Below are 16,122 nucleotides of genomic sequence, written 5' to 3'. Positions count from 1 at the left end.
TAAATGTATTATGCGCATGCATAAACGCCTATGCGCATGCATTAACGTATTATGCATTGACACATGCACAGAAAGTTTGTAGCTTTGAGGTCCGGATTATAGATCATTCCGGATTTACGACTTTTGACTGTACTACAGGGTTCGTACGGTCCTTAAGAGTCCTTAAAAGTCCTTAAATTTTTTGGAATTGATTTTTGGTCCTTAATTTTGGCCAAAATCAGCAGAAGGTCCTTAATTTTAATCATCTGAAATTTCTGTCTGTTTTTACGACTGCCATTTTGGAGGAATATTTTTGGCAATTCATTGCTGTATATATGGTAAATCTTTCGAATAGGTTCATGAGTTATAATTTGTTTCTATTTCTAATATAAATGATGGGATACTCGAGTTTCTAAGCAAGAAAGGAAACATAAGCATTTCGAAATTCATTTTTTCTAATAAAGAGCCCTTAAACAACTTTTCGCTTTTGAGGATGTGAATTCTTTTATTAAACGGTTCTAAATTGGGAGACTTTTCAACATTTGGCGATTTTAAGATTAGTTTCTATAAAAATTTTTAATTCCGAGATCTGAGAATTTTTCGACGACTTTTCAGACATCATAACATTGATAAATTTCATTAAAATAACTGTAATATATTGAAATTATATTTAAAATAGAACATTAAAATAAAACATTTTTATTTTTTGCTGTCATATTATACAGTTTCATTTTGAATCTGAAAAATAAACAAGGTATAATGCTATAAAGCACAATTTACGAAACAGCTATATCAAAACCAAATTAGTTATGTAATTAATTAAAAATGTCTTGTTTTTAATTTTTTCATAGTAAGAGCTTTTCCCATGTAATTGTCTCAGATTATTCAATATTCACAGAATGGGCATCAGTTTTTTTCTATAAAATTAATTTTATACTTTTTCACTCCCCCCTTTTTTTTTCAAAAATATTTATGTCTTTTTGCTGTTACGGAAATGGTAGGGATAATTTTTCTTTAGGATTTTAGACATTGCAGCTTGGAAAGTTTAGAAGGATTTGCAGGCAAGATTTATAGATCCATGATTCTAGAAGATTCGAGAAATATGTGACAAAATGAAAAATGTCTCCATGGTATCAACATGTAATGGATGTATTTTACAGAAAGTTTTCAATGAATTTCTTACGTTTTGGAGAACGTCTGGAAGAACAATGAAAACATAATATTTGAATGTTTTACTTCTGATACTAGAATCTTAACATGTTTATCTTCCCTTTGTTTTCTCTCCTTTTCAGTTGACACAAGCATTGAAAATATTAAAAATGCTTCTAATCTTATCACATGGGCAGGCATTATAGAAAAGGATTTTTTTATTAATAAAGAAATTGAAAACTTACAATTTAAAAGATTCATCTAATATTTCTTAATGCATCATACACATAGCTGGCACTAGGCATTTTCCCACCTGATGCAATCTCTGTGGATCCTAAATTCTGCTGCCTAGCGCCTTTCTAAATTCTGCTTCCAATGCCTGCTCTAAATTCTAAAAATTTTGCCATTTCTAGATTTTGTTGTTTGGTCTGTAACTAAATTCTAGAAATTCTGACATATCAGCTCTGTAACCGGCCTTTGCTATATATATTTCATATTTATTCTGAATGTTTATATTACTAAAGAAATATAAAATTAGCAGCTTTTTCTGTACATTCTAAATGCATTTAGTGTTTTTTAGAATAACAAAAATTCTAATTAAATCCAAAAATTCTAAAATAAAAAGGAAACGTTTTTTTTAAAAAAAAAAAAAAAATAACTGAATACATAAAGAAAATTATTCTTCAAAGATATGTGCAGTTATTATTATGTAAATTACCCAATGGTTTATAATTTCAGCCTTTACCATAATTTCCCATTTCTATTTCCTCATATGACATAATTAATGAGCCAGATTAAATTCAAATTAAATTGTATAATCTTTGAACCATTAGTCCGCATAATTAGTTTGAATTTGACTGTTCTTGTTATTTAAACCTTTGTCTGATATTGTAGTTAATTTCAGACATAGCGATAATGTGCTTCACGTCTGTCGGAGGTTTTGGACTATTTAACGTTTACCAGATCAATTAAGCTCTCATAGGTACATTGTGGAGAGGTTGACAGGTTAGGAGATAAAGCATGCAGAAACTAGCGAGAGCATTGGTTTGTATATTGAGACAAACCTGTAATTGTTAGAAAAGATGCTTAAAGAGAAGGAAATCGATATAAACTAGCCAATATGTTTGCGGAGGCTTGTAGAAACATTAGATATTTTTGAAAGCAGGAAAGATAAAAAGTTAACAACGCCTTCGCCGGGAATCGAACAGCGGACCTCTGGAATACCGGCCCAGTGTGCAAACCACTACACCAAGAAGGTGGGAGAAAATCCTTATAGGCTTCAAATTAAAATGACGGATAAATATTTTGTTGAGTGTTGTTGTTACAAAACATAAATGTTTTGTAGCTTTTAATGTGTAATTATCCTAATATCGTTTAGAATCAATGTCATAAATTACATGTATTTTAAACTGTAAAATGTTATTAGATTGTGATTTTAATAAGGCTTTTTTTTTAACAAATATTGTTAAAAAATAAAATTTAATAGTGGCTATGTAAATCCATAATGACTGATGTTATCTAATTTAATTATTTTTAACTAACTACTTAACCTTAAACATTATCTCTACATATTAAAGTGAGTTATTGCCTTTCATTAATACTCACTGTGGTCACAAGATAAAACACAAAAATGTAAAAATTCAAGTAAAACGTATTCTTTGCATCTATTGAGACTTAATAATACAGGGTGTCTGATGATGGGACAAACTTGGAGGGGTGGTGGAGCGTACTAAAACATGCATTTTTTCATAGGAATGTAGGGTCTAAAGTGACTGGTTAAGGCAGGAACGTAAAAAAAAAAAAAAACGACACGAGAGGAAAATGTGTTTATGTACAAAATTAACGCAAAGTGTCTCTTTGTAGCAATACAGTATTCACAGTAAATGTTCAAAATTGCGACCACCATCAGTAATGCATGCTTGGTAACGTCGCAGAAGGGATTGACGAACATTTTGAAAATCGACGGGCATTTCGTGCACTCTTACAGCCACAATGGATAGTCGTGCATCGAGGTCCTCCAGTGAGTCAACGGGAGTCTCGTAAATGATGCTCTTCAGATGGCCCCATAAAAAAAAAATCCAAGCTTGATAAATATGGCGAACGGGGTGGCCGTCGAATGGGTCCACCACGGCCAATCCATCGGCCCGGAAATGTCCCATCCAAGTAATTGCGGACCCGCACATGGTTATGGGCTGGTGCACTATCATGCTGGAACCACGTGCGATCACAAACGACAGCCGGAACATTCTGCAGCAATTCCGGTAGCACCTCTTGTAGAAAAATGTGATAACATAAGCCATTTGTACGTGCAGGTAAGAGGTATGGGCCTATGAGGTAGTCGTTAACAATACCCGGCCCCACATTCATGGAGAAGCGGGTTTGGAATGCATGTGGACGTGTGGATTATGAGTTGTCCACACATGCATGTCATGGCTATTGAAGATGCCGTCCTGTGAGAAAGTTGCCTCGTCCGTGAATAGCACATCCGATGGGAAACCCGCCTGCGCCGCACACTGCTGCAAGAACCAATGACAGAAATGAACTCAAAGAGAGTAATCTGTCTCTTGCAAGGCTTGGACTCTGCAAATCGTATGGGTGCAAACCATTTTCATGCAGTACTCTCCAAACGGTGGAATGACTCAGCTGCAGACTACGTGCAGTAGCTCTTGTACTTGTCTGAGGTGATTCATGCACAATGTTCAAGATGGATTCTTCAATGCGAGGTTGTCGTGCACTTCTTCTTTCACTCATAGTGTCAGAGTTGGCTTCAAATGACCCGTTTTCGCACAGAGACCGATGCAATCTCTTGAACGTTGTGTGCTACGGCATACGCCTGTTCGGAAACCGTTCCGGTACAACTGTAGCGCTGCTCTGCCGTTCCCATTAGCAGCATGAGATGCATGTCAGCTTTTTACTCTCGACAGCAGAGTTGCAAATGATCCTCTGATGCATCGGATCGTTGTTTGTCCGACTCACTACCGCTGCATTGCCAACCAATCACAGCTGTAGTTCCTATTACTGTTAGTGTTCCCTTTTTTGAACATTTATTGTGAATACTGTATTGCTGCAAAGAAGCACTTTGCGTTGATTTTGTACATAAACACATTTTCCTCTCGTGTCGTTTTTTTGCGTTCCTGCCTTAACCCGTCACTTTAGACACTATATTCCTATACAAAAAATGCATATTTTAGTACGCTCCGCCACCCCTCCAAGTTTGTCCCATGATCTATGAAACACCCTGTATATACAAAACAACTTATCACCTCTGGTGCTTTAATGGCTTATTGGAACCTTAAAGTATATTAACTGGGTTACAACCCCTGGAACTCTACACAAAGCTATGACATTGAATGCATTAAGCAGAGCCTGACTAACTTTCAAGACTTGCCAGCCGTGTCTACATCAGGCCTTTCAGGTTTGTTCTAATCAGCAGGTCTCTCTCTAGACAAGGAGCAGCAGTGACAAACATTCTGTCTTTTGTTATGAATCATACTGATTATGATCTTACTTCTCGTTTTAATCTATGCCGTTTAACATAAAATCTACCTGCTATTTACTAAACCTCTGGACTGACCAAGTGTGTGACAAAATGAGACATAAAAATATCAACATGAAGCTAACTGTTAGTAAAACGTAAATGTCACTTATCTTCTTTCAAACATGACCAACTATTATAAGTGTAAAATATTTAATGCTACTTGATAAGTTGCATAAAGTTTATTTTTTTATCAAACATTTTAATAATTATGTTAGTTAATTCATGTTTAGTAATAATGGATACTACTTAGGGATCTATTTTATTTTTAGGATGGTATTACAAAAGTGAAATTCAGGCATAGAATAATATTTTTAATTGACATTATTCAGTTCCCATTTGCTCATAGGTCCTTAATTTTTTTCACTAATGGTCCTTAAAAGTACTTAATTTCCGTGTGCAGAAATGTGTACGAACCCTGTACTAATTGAAGTATTAATTAAATCCACTGCAATCAAATGCCATTCTTCCAAGAGGGCATATCTTAGCTTCTATAGGCTCCATGAAAAGATCTACCATGTTGCAACTTATTTACCTTGGATATCCTGAACATGCTGAATACAATTGAAATCGAACAAGTATGATTTGGAATCCAGTCAGATATCTTCAGTTTGAAGATATTATTATATGGTTTTTATATTTTTTTGAAATAAGCATTTGATATCAAACATGTTTCCTTATATAATTTGTTCATTAAATAGTGCAAGTGAAAATAAAGACTACACAATATTGGTACTTTGACTGGTGAGTCGGTTAATTTCATGAGTGTTTTTATGGTTTTCGATTAGTGTAACATAAATAGCTGTTAGTTTTCCATATTAACTTTTCTATGAAACTTCTTTTCCATTTAGGCAATTAGCCTTTTTGTATTTGGCCACATTCAATGAAACAAACAAGCAAACTTCATAATTTGGTCATGTTTGGATATTGTATACAATGTATTTGCAACTGCTTGTATAGCAATAAGTTTTTAATTTTAGTAGCATAATTTTATGATAAATAATTACATTCTGTGGAATGCTAATAATTTTCATGCAGCTGCATCTATTTTATAATTATTCTTAAATACTGAATATAGTCTATGCTAAATACAGTATATCCCAAAATTATCCTTAATGTATACATAACTGGGTATTTTTAGTGTTTCAAAACATCTTCAAAGCATATTGTAGTATATTTTTGTCACTTTAATATGCTGCTCTTTTAAATCTGCTGTTCAGAGAGCATATTCTGTTCTTTGAAAATATAGTAAAACTTATAACTCAATTTTAAATCATGTATTTGAAAAATATTTCAGTATCATTGTTTGATAATGTAATAACTTTTTTAGAATGTGACAGATAAATTACGAACTGAGGCTAAAGAACTAGAAGATGCAGCTGATGCCAGAGCTGAGGAACTAGAATATGTAAAACGGGTGTTATTGAAGATTTATGGTGCTTTAGATGGAATTTCATTCAGTGGTATTTCTTTTTCTGTTGATGACAGCATTACAGATGACAATATTCTATTATACTTAGAAGCTCTTGAAAGAAGAATATTAGAGTTAATAAATTGTCATAACTTCATGAAGCGGAAGGTAAAGGTAAGGTAAAATTTATTTATGATCCATTTAACTTTTCATTTCTTTTTTTTTTTTTTTTTTCTTTTTTTTTTTATCTTTGTGGTGCATATTTTATGTAAAGGTTCTATAAATTTACTTTGTAGTTAAAATTTATTAGTAGTTTTAATCTTAAAATTTTTCTTTTGGGCTACACATAAATTTTAATAAAACTTTAGATATATCTGCTGAACTTTTTTTTTGTTTTTACTTTTTTAAATGCTTATTATGGTTTATAATTTAAAGCAATAAGGGGGGAAAAGTGTCTTTCTTGTATTATTCAATTTAAGCCAAATAAAAAAAGTTCATTAATGTAAAATAAAAATTTTTAATGGGGGTAGTGACAATGTGCTAAACTTTAGCACTGAATCAGTAGAAAACACATTCAAAGATCTGTCTACTTTTCAAGAGACAGCAGTATCATGAAATGCATTGAACATTTTCAATGATTATAACTGATTCAGGTGATTTTTGCATGTTATTAATATTAAAGTTCAGAGATTTGTTTTGTTCTTGCTAAGACTCTACTGAAGAATTCCTGAAGAACATCTAACCATAAAGTTTCAATGTGATATAATAAATTTTTAGAGTTAGGTTTGCAGTAATTTATTATTTATTGTGGAAAATGCTCTCCTTAGTTTAGTTATATTTAGAAATGTTTGCTTTTATTAGAATTCATGCCTTGATTTTTCTCCCCTTTAGCTTGCATTATAAATCTCAGTTTACATTTACACTGCGTCTTAGAAAGATCTAAGATTTTAATACATTTTTAATCATCTGTAGAAATTATAGAGTGTCCCGTAAATGTTGCGACAAACTTCTGGGGAAGGTAGGACACATCACAAGGATTAAAAATTGCATAGAAATCCATGCCCGGAAATATCAGGGGTAAGTGGTAGTAGAGTGGAAAGGAAACAAGACAGTGATTAATTTGAAACATTTATTGCACATGAATACAAATGGTGTATAGCACCTTGAATGTTAAACAGACGCTCGAAGTTTACTCCATCAGACGCCAAACATGCCTGACACCAACAGACCATTGATTGCCGGACATATTCAAACACACCAGGAATTTCTTTGATTGTAGCAGTTGCATAAGTGAGTCTTGCCACAAAATACATTTTAGACATGTGATATACAACACTTTTGATGGCTCCAAAAAAGAAATCAAGGCTCGATAAATCCTGTGAGCGTGGGGGCCAGAAAGTCAGCCACCATGCCCAATCCATCGATGCAGGAATGATCTGTTCAAATGGCTACAAACATCCAGTCCAAAATGAGCAGGCACCCCATCCCCTTCATGTTGGAACTATATGTTGCACCTCATGTTTGGTGGAACATTGTCAAGCAAACCATGAAGAACCTGCTTCAGGAACATCAGATAATTCGCAACATTCAACCTGGATAGTAAAATGTACGGCCTGACTAAGCAGTCGCCTACCAAACCCAGCCACACATTAACTTTAAAGCATTGTTGTGCTGCATGGTGCTGCACACCGTGGGGGTTTTCTTGAGCTCACAAATGCTGATTGTGGTGATTTATTATGCCATCCCTATTGAATGTGGCCTTATCCATAAATAACACATAAACTGGGAAATTAACATCATGGGCATTTTCTTGCAGAAACCACTTTGCAAAACGCATCGTTCAGGATGGTCATCGGGGAGCAGTAACTGAACCCTTGGAGACAAAAGATGTGGAAGGATTTGGCGTTTAAGACATGCTGAACACTGGTATGAGACATTCTTAATTGAGAGGCAATGGAACGTATGTCAATTCTTGGATTACTCTCCACCGTATCCAACACACTTTCCTCTCTAATGACCGAGCGAGTCAATCGGGGCCTGCCCTCACTTGTTGTGACACTTCTTAATGACCATTGTCACACAGATTTTGATGCAGATGTGCAAACTGTGGTGTGCTTGATGTCTATCTGGGAAGCATTGTTAATAAATGCATGCAGCTGCTTGTCCATTACCCTCGTCCATTATCCAGTGCATGTCTGCAAGCTCTCTATTTGTATAGCTTTCCATGCTCTTCGTATGATGCTTACTGCTCGAATGAGGCAATCCTTACTTTCCACTAGCACTCTCCTGTACAGCACCCCCTGGCAGTGTACAATGAAGTTTTTGGGCATGGGTTTCTATGCAATTATTAAACCTTATGATGTGCCCTACCTCTTCTAGAAGTTTGTCACAACATTTAGGGGACACTCTATATATGGCTGTAAATACTGAAATTTCAAATAGCAAGATTTCAGGTGTAAAGTATTTATGGCTTATTTTCCTACTATGTATCAGAGTAAACTTGTGTTATTTTTTGTAGTTTTTAAGGTATGCAGATACAATTCTCTGGTTACAAAATATTATTTTAGATTGCCTTACATTGCAATATAAATTATTTTTTCTAAACAAAAAATATTTGTTTTGTAGTATCTAATATCGAGAGGGAGAAAATATAATTTGCTAAAATGCATGTTTATAAATTATGTTCTCAATTTCTTAAGTTTTTTTAACTGATGCATAACAGGTTTCATTGTCTGTGCAACATTTATGTATGTTTAATTATTATATATATATAGGATGGGATATTCAGCACTATAGGAAGCATTAAAATATTTAAATATTCCAATATTAAAAAAGATAATGTTATTCCAATATAGTGCATTTCTGTTAACAATTAATATTTAATTGTGTGTTTATTTGTTTTAGAATAAAAGCCTTTGTTTTATGTATGTATACAGGCAAATTATTAAATGCATATGTGACATCTCTAGTCTGTTAAGACTTAAATCTGAACAGTGGCACAAAGTTAGATCTGTGAATAAGGCTGTATAATAATTATCTTTTAAAATTTTCGAGCATTGAATAGGTAAATAAAATATTTGGTATAAAATGAGGTAAATTTCAAAGACGATATTGATTTTTTTTATGCTACAAAAAGCATTAGTTAGGTGCTTCTTGACTACTGAAGTTGAATTGTTGTTTAACCTGATAAAAATTTTAATACCTTCATTGGATGCCCCATGTATTTTTTATGAAGATTAAATTAATGAAATTAATTAAATTTATGAAATTTTAATTAATTTAATTAATTTAAAATTATTTTTATGAAATTAATTTTGCATAGTAACATTAAAAATATTTCTGATATATATGTATATTTCATTGCATAGCTCAGCTATGTTAAAATAAATATTTGATTAGTTTCATTTCTAATTATTTAACTTTCTTATTCCAGTCCTGTGAATCCAAAAAGGGACTTAACAAAAGCAAAAATAATACTCATAAATTAAATTTTTCATTGACAAGAAAATCTCCTCATTGCATGCCTGTCCATCTGAAAAGGTTTAGTTTTTTCAAATTTTCTATAGATAAAATTATCTCAAAATTTTATTTTGAAACTTATGCAAATTTTTCTAAATTTATTATTATTATTTAATTTATTTACTTCTTTTAAATTTTCTGTTGGTCAAATAATTGTTTCAAAGTTTTATTGCAAGGGTTATGCAAATTATTCTAAGTAATTTTGTAGTGTTTAATTTATTTGTTTCTTAAAACTGCCAATTATTAAGTCGCAAAATTTTATGGCGTATGTAACAAAATAATTTGTGACATAAACAATAAACTTCAGTTACAGTGAAATAATAATTTAATGCTGTAATTGATTTTAATATGGAGTAGGTTCTAATATACTCGGCATTTTTTCCCATTTGCAATTTTTTAATGAAAAAATCTTAGTTAAAAATATGAGAGAAACATTCGTAGTAGTAGAAATGTAGAGAAAGTTGAAATATGTAAGTAAAACTGAACTTCTTAAAAATGTGTGCAAGGGCATTCGTTTAAAAAATATCACTATGTATCAAAGCTTAATTGTTATCTTTTTTTTACATTAATCGAATATGTATGGATATATACAGCGTGTTCACAGAAAGATGGTTCATAAAAAGATGGTGTTGCCCATCTGGTGTAGTGGTTAGTGATCCTGATTGCCTTAGTGATGGGCTCAGGTTCCCAGAGAAGGAAGGTATGGTTGTAACTGTTCATCCCTTCATAAGAGGCAACAATGTTTACCTATCAGGTGCTTCCTCAATGAAATGGCCTCAGTTCCGGCCCTTGTAGTGGCCCAAGGCTAACGGCTATTAATTAAAGCACCTGGCTATTAAAATAATAATAATAATAATAAAATGATGGTACTCATCCCTTCGTCAGCTACTAACACTGGAATTATCAGGAAAACTTGGTAGAGTGATCAGAATATTTGATTAAACATCTTTCTTGTAAAATGTGCATGTGCAAATAGAAAATAGCCTCCTTTGATGGTGTTTGCCACAGTGGAAATGATAATGCATACGATCTGTTGTTAGCTCTTCAACATGAATATCAGTTTACTGACTGCTTTCAATTTACTCAGTTGCCAGTTACATTAAAACATTTGTCTTTGAACTGCATTCTGAGGAACTTTTCTGTTCCATGGAACTTCTCTTGGATTGTTGCAAGTCCAAATCAGAACTCAAAGAATTTTTGACTGCAATGTGAACTGAAACTTAAGTATCCAAAATAATTAATTAGATTATGTTTTTATTTCTATTGTCATCTACAGTAATATGAAGAAGATTCGTTTTTATGAGTATTATTGTTATGAAATTATAATTGTTGTTTCATTTTCTACATAAAATATGCACTATATTGATATATGGTCAGTGTATTTGTAATTTTGTGTTTGTGTCTGCCTGTGGTTGGAGGCAAGTCTAATCTTAAACCTAGAAAATACCATCGTAGATCTATTTTTTTCAGAATGTTATTGGGAGAGCAATTAAAAGGCATAATATGGTTAGTACGATGACATAATATATGGCTACCATATTTGACAGCATATAAGATGCACCCTTATTTAGAAGGCCACACACAAGGGGAAAAAGTTTCAATAATCCACGTGAGAGCGTGCTATCACAATAACTTAAAATGTGGTTTCTTTTAGTTCTCACATTTCATAAAAGCCAAATAAATAATCATTGAATGCAATTACCAAACATATTTTTATTAAGGAAAATTAACAAATGGCAAGCTATTTTGAACATGATATGTAAATTTCAATAATGAATAAATGAATGAACGGCAAGCAATCAAACATAATACAAAATAAAGCAGAAACAACAAAAAACACAGATTCAAAGAAAATGTTAATTATTATGAAATTAGACTTTAATCACTTTCAAAACCATAAAAATCCTTTTCACTATCATCATCATCGAAAATGAGAATATCGTCATCACTACTGTTTCCATCATCACTAGTATCACCTTCTTCGAATAATGCGTCGTCTTTTGTTCCGTCAAGAGCATTCCTGATTCCACACTTCTTAAAGGATCTAACAATTATTTCAGCCTTTACGTCCTCCCAAGATCTTTTTACTCACTCACACAGGGCCGCTTCATTCTACCTGAGGGTGTGAGGGCGTGATGTGGTCCACTTGTTCCATCGTTCTCGCACTTTTTCCTTAAATGGCTTATTCACTGATACATCTAAAGGCTGCAATTGGCAGTCAGTCCACCAGGAATGACAGCTATCTGGGTTTTTAATTCTCTCGCTTTATTCTTTATGGTTTCAGTTCTATGGGTGCTAAACTGGACCAAAACCAAAAGAGAGGGTTTTCTTAAGAGTCCACCAGGTCGCCTCGCACATACGTTCTGTAACCACAGTTTCATTCCAGCTTCGCCCATCCAGCCTTTCGGATTAACATGAACAATTGCACCCGTTGGAAGTTTTTCTTTTGAATATGAAAAACGGCGGTAGTTTTGTGCCATCAGCACAACATGTTAGAACTACCGTATATCGAGTTTTTTAATGACCTGTGATTTTTATGGTTATTGATTTAGACCCTTTAATACTCACAGTCTTGTTGGATGGTACATCAAATGTGAGTGAAATTTCATCCATATTTCCTATTTGACCGAGCTCAAAAGAAGTTTTCATGTGTGCATTTATAACAAACCTATGAAATGCTAGTATTTTTTCTTCATAATCTGCTGGCATTTTCTGTGAAATAGTTGTTTTTGTGCGCATTGATAAGCCTTGCCTTTTCATGAACCTGTAGCACCAGCCCTCAGACCCTGAAAAGTTCTGTTTTCCATGTTTTTCTGCAAATCCTTTGGTCTCATTGATTATGATTTTGGTTGAAACATTTATCCCAGACTTCCTCTTATCTATCACCCACATTTCTACAGCATTTTCAAGTTCAGGCCAAGATGGAGCTGGGCATCGAAGGTTATGTTTTTGTTTTTTAGCAGTCTTCAGTTGATCTTCCTGCAGTCGCCAAGTACGTATCATTTTTTCGGTAGGTGGTGGACCGAAATGCCTTGCTGCTGCTCCGTTTCCATACACTTCGTCTGGTATTTACTCTCTCACTGAGACTATAGATCCATCAATCGGTCAATGAAAGCAGAATTTTGCGCAAACTGAAATGCAGCTATGAAGTAACTTTTCGAAAACCATTTCAGCAGTAAGTTCATCCAAGAATACTAGAAATATTTTAATATCTGGTTGTAATGAAATTTTTCCGCCAAAAAACGGTCTTAGTAAAGTTAGACAAAAAAACATGAAAGCAGTACCTTTAATGCAAATAGTAATCACCACCCAAATCTATGATTTTCTCCCAACGTTTTAAAATGTAGGTTTTTAAAGTTTTCCCAACGTTTTAAAACGTAGGTTTTTAAAGCCTCCGGCCCAGAAACCTGGTGGCCCCGAGTCCAAAAACAGATTAACCTCATTTCGGACGTCCTGTGCAGAATAGAAGATAGTACCAGCAAGATGTGACTGCAGGTGTATAAAAGATATAAGTCTGAAGAAGCGATGTTGGGGCTATATGATGGGTGTGGCAAAAGATCCCATTCGAGTCCTTGCAGAGCCCAGCCGGTGAATGAACCTTTCTGCGCAGAAACTCCATTTGACATTTTCCTTGATAGCAGCATCAGCACGGGCTAACATCTCACTGTATACCTTACTGTCCATGATTTTACCTTTTCCAGATACTCTTTGTGGATAATACCACGGCAAAGCCACCAGATACAAAGCATGATCTTTTTGTTAGTCAAATTACACTTTGCCATGCTGCTGACTGGCTCACCAGGCACAAAACTAACCCCCCTTTCGGCCTGTGTTGTTGAAGTAAATCCACATTTCATCACAAGTGAAGGATCCGGTCCGGAATTTTGTCCTTGTGTTAATATTCGAGCAGATTAGTGCTGGCCTGAACACCTCTATCCTTATCTGCATTAAGTCAGTTCATGCAGCACCCAGCGATTGAATTTGCACGTCAAGTCTCTGTGATACATAACGCTACAAATGGGCATGGCACTAATGTCTAACTCCTTGGCAAGCTTCCGAGTAGTTGCATGCTGATTTTCTTCCACAAGTTCTCGCAGGCGGGCCTCATCAACATGAGTAGGCTGGCCAGAGCGCTGCTCTTCTTGAATGTCATATGATACATTATCAGTACCTAAAGCTGTGCACATGATTTAGTGACATTTTGTAGCTGACATTTTGCAACAGAATTGGAAGTAAATGATGGTTCTAATCAGGTAGCGTAATAGTTCCATTTCAGACAGATTGTACTTAATGATAAGGATATTTTTTTTTACAAATTTTCACAACAGAGTGTACTAAAGCAAGTCTCTTTCTTTGAAATTCCAAAAATCATTTGACAAAAATATGATTAAACACCTCAACGCGAACCAACTGTTTGCACAGACTATATTCGCATTGGCGGGAAACGTTCGTTAAAACCAGATATAATCTCTGAAATGTGGAGCATTGCAAAGTCATGAGAGAACGTGTCTGCAGATATTTTTAAAAGTGTTTAGCATAATATAAATTTGGCTACCAAATTTCATGATGGTAATGAAAGCGGGGAATCTGAAGGTTTTTCGAATATCATAAGCAAAACGCGAAATTTTGCAACTAATGAAATAATCCTGAGAAATGAAGATGATGTAAATGAAGGCTCACATTGAGATGACAATGCCCTCAATTATAAAATTAATTGATGGAATAGCAAATATGTGTAATAAGTTTTTTCTGGAAAATATCGCCAATTATCTTGAGTCACATTTCAATTTCACATGCTGGTGATTCAGAAAAAATTTTCTTTATGTAACATACCTTTTTATTTAATAATAAAGAATATTTTTAATTTTAGAATTTCTATATACCATCTTACTATGTGTACTCTGATGGTCTTTAATTCAGAAATCTCCGAAACCCCGGATGGCCAAATTCCTCACGATTTCGGACTTTTGCTGTATTATATTAAATTAATGAATTTTTATCTTGGTAAATGTAGTATATATGTATGTTTATTTGATTTTTCTTTTTCAGTAAGGTTACCAATCACACAATGAATGAAAATAAAGAAATATCTGAAATTTTATACAACAGAGAAAATCTAAATGCTTTTGCAAAGAAGCTGGAGCAGAAAAAAGCCTAAATCTAGTTTGTACTTTTTCAACCGGTGCTGCGGTCCGTCCAAAACATATGAAAATAAAATATACATAATAGTAAAATAAAGAGCTACCTTCTTTCATTGTTAAATTTATTTGTGTTTAGAAATCTAGTGTTGCTTTCATTTTTGGGTAATTTTATTTGCTTAGTTCTCAGTAAAAAATCAAGAGAATGTATCTTAAATATACAGCGCAGATCACAAACGAACATATATATGATCACTTTGGAATTGGGGGAAAATTTGCTTGAAAACAAAAGTTGCAAATTTATTAAAGCTGTCAAATCACCAGTATAATTTTGTGCAGCTCTGTTAAACTGCATAATTGAATTTTTTAAATTTACAATATTCTTCTTTTTAGTGCAAAGGGATTTGAGTCCAGAAGGACTATTACTTTCGTTTTGGCATTTTGCTTCGAACTCCTATAAATGTTGGTTTTTATTTTCAAACTGTTGCCACAAAATATTAAGGTCCTTCATTATATTTGAAGAAATTGTATAATGAAAAATCTGTATAAATGTATGTATATTTCTCGCATTGTGATAAAACAACGGTACATAGAGCCATCGAATTTTGAATGACGTAATCCTACTGCGAATATGGGCATCTGAAATCCCAAATTTGGAATTTTTATCTCCAGCGCATGGAACTGTGTATCGGAAATTCTAAAGATATGCTCATTTTAAAATTTTTTTGCGACATTGCTATTGAACTAAATTTTATGGTTTAAGAGCAAAGAACACGATATTTAATAAATAAAGGTAACACACAAAACGTTAAAAAAAGCCTTTGTGGACGTAATTTAAAATCTGAAACATTTCAGATTTTTTTTTTTTTTTTTTTTTAATTACTGTTATTTTTATGGAGTTGGCCCATCTATGAGTAATACAGTAAATACTGTGGTCGCTGAGTTCAAAGAAAAGTTTTAAAATCAGTATTTACAGAAAAGAGAGGCAAATTTAATAAATATTTTAGTTTTTTTGTCAATTTTTTTAAAGTTTGCTGAGGTCACTGAAATTGTTATCATGTAAAAGAATTACTAACTTATATATTAAATGCATAAGTAAAAGGGATCCTTAAAATCTAAGAGCGTAAATTGCGCCAGTACTTCCTTATTTTTAGGATAAATCATAATTCTAGCCGGTGGGCACCGGAGCCCTAAATAAGAAGGTTCCGGAACTCTTTTTATGTAAATGAACAACAAGTTCAGTATAGAAATTTGATCTTGAAAATTTTACTTTTGGCATTTAAAATCACTTATTAAATTAAATTATTTTTAGTTATATTTAAAATCACTTATTAAATTAAAAAAAATTTCGATAGATTTTATGAAATTTTAATTATTAGTTAAATCATCAA

At 33.3% G+C, this 16,122-nt stretch overlaps 1 protein-coding gene across 3 annotated transcripts in view; it reads left to right on the top strand.

Moving 5' to 3' along the window:
- Positions 1-14,847, top strand: part of LOC118198188 (outer dynein arm-docking complex subunit 1-like) — a 39,777-nt gene extending 24,930 nt beyond the window's left edge. For 2 of the 3 annotated variants that reach the window (XM_035369808.2, XM_035369807.2), the window contains exons 8-10: positions 5,994-6,248; positions 9,508-9,614; positions 14,643-14,847. In XM_035369808.2, the coding sequence (XP_035225699.1) occupies positions 5,994-6,248; positions 9,508-9,614; positions 14,643-14,751 (471 nt within the window). In that variant the 3' untranslated portion in view covers positions 14,752-14,847. The remainder of the gene's footprint in view (positions 1-5,993; positions 6,249-9,507; positions 9,615-14,642) is intronic. The other variant, XM_035369809.2, reaches the window with a different exon arrangement.
- Positions 14,848-16,122: the final 1,275 nt, after the last annotated feature.

This window comes from Stegodyphus dumicola, chromosome 11 (genome assembly GCF_044657685.1).
Source record: "Stegodyphus dumicola isolate Sdum_Otavi_A_Nest chromosome 11, ASM4465768v1".
NCBI classification, from domain to species: domain Eukaryota; kingdom Metazoa; phylum Arthropoda; class Arachnida; order Araneae; family Eresidae; genus Stegodyphus; species Stegodyphus dumicola.
Note: the sequence above shows the minus strand (reverse complement) of the source record. Positions and strands in the feature narration are given on the sequence as shown.